This window comes from Globicephala melas, unplaced genomic scaffold (assembly GCF_963455315.2).
Source record: "Globicephala melas unplaced genomic scaffold, mGloMel1.2 SCAFFOLD_642, whole genome shotgun sequence".
In the NCBI taxonomy this organism is placed as follows: Eukaryota; Metazoa; Chordata; class Mammalia; order Artiodactyla; family Delphinidae; genus Globicephala; species Globicephala melas.
The window spans coordinates 1-7,578 of NW_027207798.1; the positions used below are offsets into that span (position 1 = coordinate 1).

The 7,578-nt window shown below is 54.4% G+C and overlaps 1 protein-coding gene across 1 annotated transcript; it reads left to right on the forward strand.

Annotated features, from left to right (window-relative positions):
* The first annotated feature begins 788 nt into the window (after window positions 1-788).
* LOC132596378 (zinc finger protein 574) lies at window positions 789-4,776 on the forward strand. Its single transcript, XM_060293411.1, has 2 exons — window positions 789-929; window positions 1,824-4,776. Exon 2 carries the CDS (start codon window positions 1,844-1,846, stop codon window positions 4,529-4,531), a length of 2,688 nt encoding a protein of 895 aa, XP_060149394.1. The 5' UTR covers window positions 789-929; window positions 1,824-1,843; the 3' UTR covers window positions 4,532-4,776.
* The last annotated feature ends 2,802 nt before the right edge of the window (window positions 4,777-7,578 follow it).

The window sequence follows — 7,578 nt, forward strand, 5'->3', positions numbered from 1 at the left end:
ACAGTGGGGGGGGGCGCGTTGGGTACCCTTGGAATGGGTTGAGAGGGGTCTCTGTGCAAAGAAGGGTTATGTTTTATGTTATGTTAAGTGAAACTGGCGTCTGGGTATCCCTAGAATAACTTGAGGAGAAATGGTCTTTCTGAAAAGTACTAGGAATTAGGTCAAGGTGAAGAGTAGGAATTGGGGATCCCTGGAGGGAGTTAGGGTGGTGAGAGAGATCTGTGTGTTAAGCTGGGGAGGTCTGGGTAGCCGCAGGGTAGTAGGATGGTCAGAGGGCCCTGGGTGTGAGGAAGAGGGGTCTGGCTATCTATCAGGGTTAGGGTGGTGGTAGGAGGGGTTTTGCCTAAGAGGGGGTTTCACGGTATTCTTAATGAGATTTGGACAGTGGGAGGGGTATGTGGGAAAGGAGTTTAAGCCATTATGAAGTATAGTCTGTATATCCTTGGATTGTAATGGAGTATGTGTGGGATCTTTTTGTGGAAAAGAGGAATTTTGATATGAAGAGGGGGTCTGAGCATCCCTGGAATGGGTTAGGGTGGGGTTGGGTCTTTTTGCAAATAAGAGGGGTTTAGGTTGATACGAAGAATGGTGTCTGGGCATCCCTAGAATGGGTTGGGGTGGGGAGGAAGGGGGTCTTTTTGCAAAGAAGAAAAGGTTAGGCTAATAATGTGAGGTGGCGGGAGTCTGTCCCTAGAATGGGTTAGGGTGAGGGTGGGTCTTTTTGTAAAGAAGAGGGGTCTGGGTATCCCAAGAATGGGTTAGGGTGGGAGGGGTCTTTTTTGCAAAGAAGAATATGTGAAGAGAGGTTCTGGGAATCCCTGAATGGTCTAGGGTGGTTGTCCATAAAGAAGGAGGGTTTAAATCAGTATGAAGAGGGGGTCTGGGTACCCCAGAGAGAATTGTAGATGATGTCTCAGTGCACAGAAGAGGTAGGTGATTAATGTGAAGGGTGTCTGGGTGCCCTGGAAACATGAGTTAGGGTGGTGGGAAGGGTCTGAATGTGAAGAAAGGATTAGGCTTTTGTGAAGATGGGTTTGGGTGTCCTGGATAGGCCCTTAGGGTTGTGGGAGAGGGCCTTGATTTGTAGAGGGAGTTAAATAATTTGAAGAGGGGGATCTGGGGATCACGGGGAAGTGGTTAAGGTTTGGAAAAGGTCTGCGTGTGGAGATGGGTTAGGCCAATGTGAGAAAAGTTTATTGATGTGAGGAACCTGGGCATCAAAGGGAGAAAGTTAGCGGGTGACAAGCTGTGTACAAAGGAGGGTTGCATCATGAGAGGGTGCTGAAAGTGGCAGGGCCCTGGGGCAGTTTGAGTGGTCAGTGTAAAAAGAGATAGAGAACCTGGGGGTGGGAGCAGAGGAGGAGTGAAGCTCTGAACAGTGGGTGGTTTGGGCCTGTGTGAGGACTCTCCCCGGCAGTTGGGGGTAGGGATGGGGTAGTATGTTGGTAAGAAGAGTCAGTGGAAGGAAATCTGACTGGAGAGGGTCCTGTGTGATGGGTTGGGGCTTTGGGCCAGCTGTGAGGCATGAGAATGAGAGATTGGACAGGTTGCAAGGATCTGGTAGGTGGAGTTTAATGCTAGTTGATGCAGAGGTGAGATTTGGACAGATCCACTGGGAACGGACTGCGGGGAAGGTTTTGTGCTTGGTGCTCTTGTGTGTTCAGGAGAGGAAGGATTGTTAGGGAGTGGAAATATGGAAGCAAGAAGTTAGATGGGGAAATTGATCTAGGATTTTGGTAGGGAAATGATAAAGGGAAAGAATTTTCCCTGGGAAGGACTGAGGAAGCAGTGGCTTAGATACAATTTGTCCCCACTTCTCCCAGCCCAGGGTCTTGCCGCCGTCATGACTGAGGAGTCAGAGGAGACAGTCTTATACATTGAGCACCGCTATGTCTGCTCTGAGTGCAACCAGCTGTATGGATCCCTGGAGGAGGTGCTCATGCATCAGAACTCCCACGTGCCCCAGCAGCACTTTGAGCTGGTGGGTGTGGCCGACCCTGGAGTCACTGTGGCCACAGAGGCAGCTTCTGGCACGGGCCTCTATCAGACCCTAGTGCAGGAGAGCCAGTACCAGTGCCTGGAGTGTGGGCAGCTGCTGATGTCACCCAGCCAGCTCCTGGAGCACCAGGAGCTGCACCTGAAGATGATGGCGCCCCAGGAGGCAGCGCCAGCTGAGCCACCACCCAAGGCACCCCCCCTGAGCGCCAGTACCATCCACTATGAGTGTGTGGATTGCAAGGCTCTCTTTGCCAGCCAGGAGCTCTGGCTGAACCACCGGCAGACGCACCTCAGGGCCACTCCCACCAAGCCTCCGGCTCCAGTTGTCCTGGGGTCCCCAGTTGTCCTGGGGTCCCCCGTGGGCCAGGCCCGCGTGGCTGTGGAGCACTCATACCGCAAGGCGGAAGAAGGTGGGGAAGGGGCAGCTGTCCCCTCTGCCGCTGCCACCACCGAGGTGGTGACTGAGGTGGAGCTGCTCCTCTACAAGTGTTCTGAGTGCTCGCAGCTCTTCCAGCTGCCAGGCGACTTCCTGGAGCATCAGGCCACCCACTTCCCGGCTCCCGCCCCAGAGTCTGAGGAACCTGCCTTGCAGCAGGAGACTCTGACCCCATCACCTGCAGAGGTGCCTGTGTCTCAGCCTGACCCACTGCCATCCTCTGACCACAGTTATGAGCTGCGCAACGGTGAAGCCATTGGACGCGATCGCCGGGGGCGCAGGGCACGGAGGAACAACAGTGGAGAGCCAGGCGGGGCAGCCACCCAGGAGCTCTTCTGCTCAGCCTGTGACCAGCTCTTTCTCTCACCTCACCAGCTGCAGCAGCACCTGCGGAGTCACCGGGAGGGTGTCTTTAAGTGCCCCCTGTGCAGTCGTGTCTTCCCCAGCCCTTCCAGTCTGGACCAGCACCTCGGAGACCACAGCAGCGAGTCTCATTTCCTGTGTGTGGACTGTGGCCTGGCCTTTGGCACAGAGGCCCTCCTCCTGGCCCACCGGCGAGCCCACACCCCAAATCCTCTGCATTCGTGTCCATGTGGAAAGACCTTTGTCAACCTCACCAAGTTCCTTTATCACCGGCGTACCCATGGGGTTGGGGGTGTCCCTCTGCCCACAACACCAGTCCCACCGGAGGAGCCTGTCATTGGCTTCCCTGAGCCAGCCCCAGCAGAGACTGGAGAGCCAGAGGCCCCGGAGCCCCCCGCTGCTGAGGAGAGCCCAGCAGGGCCTGCTGCCCCAGGCACCTACCGCTGCCTCCTGTGCAGCCGTGAATTTGGCAAGGCGTTGCAACTGACACGGCACCAGCGTTTTGTGCACCGGCTGGAACGGCGCCATAAGTGTAGCATCTGCGGCAAGATGTTCAAGAAGAAGTCTCACGTGCGTAACCACCTGCGCACACACACAGGTGAACGGCCCTTCCCCTGCCCAGACTGCTCCAAGCCTTTCAACTCACCCGCCAACCTGGCCCGCCACCGGCTCACACACACAGGGGAGCGGCCCTACCGGTGTGGGGACTGCGGCAAGGCTTTCACACAGAGCTCCACCCTGAGGCAGCACCGCCTGGTGCATGCCCAGCACTTCCCCTACCGCTGCCAGGAGTGCGGAGTGCGTTTTCACCGCCCCTACCGCCTGCTCATGCACCGCTACCACCACACGGGCGAGTACCCCTACAAGTGTCGCGAGTGCCCCCGCTCCTTCTTGCTGCGACGGCTGCTGGAGGTTCACCAGCTTGTGGCCCATGCCGGGCGCCAGCCCCACCGCTGCTCGTCCTGTGGTGCTGCCTTCCCTTCCTCGCTGCGGCTGCATGAGCACCGCTGTGCAGCTGCCGCTGCCCAGGCCCCGCGGCGCTTCGAGTGTGGCACCTGTGGCAAGAAAGTGGGCTCAGCTGCTCGGCTGCAGGCCCACGAGGCAGCCCACGCAGCTGCTGGGCCTGGGGAGGTCCTCGCTAAGGAGCCTCCGGCCCCTCGGGCCCCACGGGCTGCTCGCACACCAGTGGCCTCCCCAACGACCCTTGGAGGCATGGCACCTGCAGCCCCTGCGGCCCCTGCCCGACGCCGTGGCCTGGAGTGCAGCGAGTGCAAGAAGCTGTTCAGCACGGAAACGTCACTGCAGGTACACCGGCGCATCCACACAGGCGAGCGGCCATACCCGTGTCCAGACTGTGGCAAGGCCTTCCGTCAGAGTACCCACCTGAAGGACCACCGCCGCCTGCACACAGGGGAGCGGCCGTTCGCCTGTGAAGTGTGTGGTAAAGCCTTTGCCATCTCCATGCGCCTGGCAGAACATCGCCGCATTCACACGGGTGAGCGGCCCTACTCCTGCCCCGATTGTGGCAAGAGCTACCGCTCCTTCTCCAACCTATGGAAGCACCGCAAGACCCACCAGCAGCAGCATCAGGCAGCTGTGCGGCAGCAGCTGGCAGAGGCAGAGGCTGCCGTCGGCCTGGCTGTGATGGAGACTGCAGTGGAAGCCCTGCCCCTGGTGGAGGCCATTGAGATCTACCCTCTGGCTGAGGCTGAGGGGGTCCAGATCAGTGGCTGACCCTGCCTCATGTCCCTCTTCAGCACCACCATGCCCTCTTGCTGAAGAGCTTTCTCTACCATCCCCTTAAGTCTCTGTACATACTGTGCCCCTTTTCCACCCCTCTCAACTGCCATGTAAGTTCTGTAACTGGATTTATTCTTTCTTCTGAGGGGGGTGCTCTAGGGTCCTTGACGTGCATAAAGGTGCCCCCGCCCCCACACACACCTGTTGGCCCCAAGGTGAAATGGTCAATAAAGACTGAGTTGGACATTTATGTGCTTTTGTTTGGCCTGGCCGTGTGGGGTGGTGGAATTTGGGAGCTGTGAGCCCCAGGTTCTTGGGTCTGACTTTTCATGGCTGCATTCCCAGTGCCTAGAACAGGGCCTGGCAAGTAGTGGAGCTCAGTAAACGGAAACTAAGGAGGACCTAGAGTCCATGGGCATGGCTTTCAGGGAGCAGGGACTTCACTGTGGTAGTAGATGGGGCCAGCATGGTTCTCTTGCCACTAGAGGTCCCCACAGCCCCATAGAAAAGCCTGAAGCTGTTTCTGCTGGTGGCAGGAACATTTAGGAAAATCTTCAGGTTCTCACCACCCCTGTCCCCTTCTCTCTGGCCTGACGTGAGCCTTCTCCTCCAAGGCCATCTGATTTTCTCACTATGCATCCCTGAAGGCGAACACAGGTCTCGGAAGGGCACGATCTCCGGGGCAGTAGAGGAGGTGGCTTCTGGGACACGATCCAGCTGTGGGATTGGAGAAGATTCTGAGTAACAGTCTCTGGGGGTAGGAAGCCTCACAAGGGGAGGTGCTCTGACACCCACCTGGAGTTGGCCTCTGGCTCAGCCCACGGATGTTGGTTGTGGGGAGAGGGGTGGTTGGGGTAGCTGACTGATGTTTGAATGCCCAATTTGTCTCAAGTATTTTCCTACATTTTTGGGAATGATCTTCACACTGATCCCGTGAAGAGAATGTTTTGTAGGAAAGGAGTCTGAAGTCAAAAGCAGTGAAGTGACTTGCCCAAGGTCATTCAAACCAGATAGGGCAGAGCTTGAATTTCAGTGTAGTTTGATTTGGTTTAATCACCTGGACGCATTCCTCTACACTCTTCTGCCTTCTCCATACTTGGGGGAGGGCAGTGGAGAGAGGATACGGTGAATGTGTGACTGGTGGAAATGCTCAGCTCCTATGCTAGTCTTTTCTCTTAAGAGCCACACTCCAAGAAAAATACCCCCCCCAAGGTTACTGTAGTCTTTTTAGAATTCTTATCGGAACCCTAGTAAATGAGAGGTAAAGGGAAGCTGTTTGCATTGAAACGAGGGGAAAGGGAGGCCTGAGAGCAGCCCACTCAGCCTCTCCATTACTCTCGACTCCCTTCAGCAATCCTGTAGCCCTCTGTGGGCACTGGAGCTTATGCTTCTCTTCATTTTTAAAAAGGTAAACCACTCAGCCTTTTGATATCTCGACAGCTCCTAATGAAGTAGAGCGCTTAATATGTTAAGCAGTTGTTTTCGACCAGAGTGTTTTGATCGTGGGCACCATCTTTCAGTAACCTCATACCCTGCAGAAAGGACTCGAGCCATCTTAGCCCAGCATGCCAGAGCCCCTTAATCCACAGGTGAAGATTCATTCTCAGACTGCCTCCTTTCAGGAAGAGCTGTAACATCCAGAAAGTCATATCAAATAAATGCTTAGAACAATTGGAGGATTTATCTTTGCAAAACCAGATAAAAATCAGGCTGAATCAAGGGACAGGAATGGAGGAAAAAACCCTGAGGGTCAACCCTGGTTGACCCCAAGATAAAGATGCTTTCAGCAGAGAAGCAGCTGGGTGACAGTGGAGGGGATCACCCTTCCTCTATTGTGGTTCCTTTTTAGAGCCTCTAATGAAAACTTTAGACTCCCACCCTGAGAAAAGTTTATGTGTGCAAACATGTTTATGAACAAGCCATTGTTCACCGTCACCCTACCGAAACTTCCGTGGTCCTCAGTTGGACCACTCTCCTAAAAAAGATCGCACTAATCAGACCCTTCTTGGATGCTGGGATTTGCATCGGACAGGCAAAGGTTCTTGAACTTTCATGTGTGTTAGGCAATTTCCCCAGAGATTTGGATCCAGCAAGCACGTCTTGGTGAGACCTAGGCATCTGTGTTTTGAACACACCAATTCGGATGCAGGTGACTTGCAGACCCCACTAAAAAGAACCTTGCATTGCTTGGTTTTAGTTGGATGTGGAAGCTGCTTAAGCAGAACTGTCAGGGGGACAGAACAGTGGTCCTCTAGTGACAATATGTTCTTGATGATATGAGGCCCAAGTATGACTGTACAGGGGAGACCCTGTAGAGCAGCTGAGCACGTTTACAAGGCTATAGGTGGATGCCTAGTTCAGCTCCAGAGTGCTCTCAGGTGTGGCATCTGTGCTTGTCACAGGCTGGCCTGGGTGCCAAAGACCTTTTGGGTCTGTATGGTTCTGACTGCACCCCCTACAGTCAGGGGGCTGGAACAAATGACCTTCCTCCGGGTACTACTCTGAACCTCCAGCCCAACATCCCACTGCCCCATCCCTACTGACTTGGCTGGAGAGTTGGAGAAGTACTTTTTTTTTTCTCTCTTGCCAAAACGGTGCAGTACTAATATATTTTCTCTTTCGAAATGATCAAATCCTCTCCTACTCGTTTCCTTTCTCCTGTTCCCCTATCCCTTACTATTGAATTTGCAGAATCCCAGCACCTGTGTGCCAGGCATACGTTAGAGCATGGAACAGTGACAAGAAGACCTGACAGCAGTGAGAACACACAGTTATTGACACCATTTCAGATTTTCAGCAGTGAGGTCCTGGGGATCAGCCCGTGGTCTGGCCTGTGGAACGGTTGTTCCTGCCAAATGACTTAGTCGAGATGAGCACAAAAATTTGAGCGAATGAGAGACCTAATGTTCTGAAAAAGAAGTCAGGTGTGTATCTTGTACCACCAGACAACTTCAAAGTCAACGCTTTGTAAAGGGTCTTGTTAGTCCTCTGTGGATGGAGGTAGGGAACTACTCACTTGTTTCCTGCATTTCTCATAGTTC

What these genes read in the sequence shown, in the direction of transcription:
- LOC132596378 (XM_060293411.1), top strand. Translation starts at nt 1,844, where the DNA reads ATGACTGAGGAGTCAGAGGAGACAGTCTTATACATTGAGCACCGCTAT.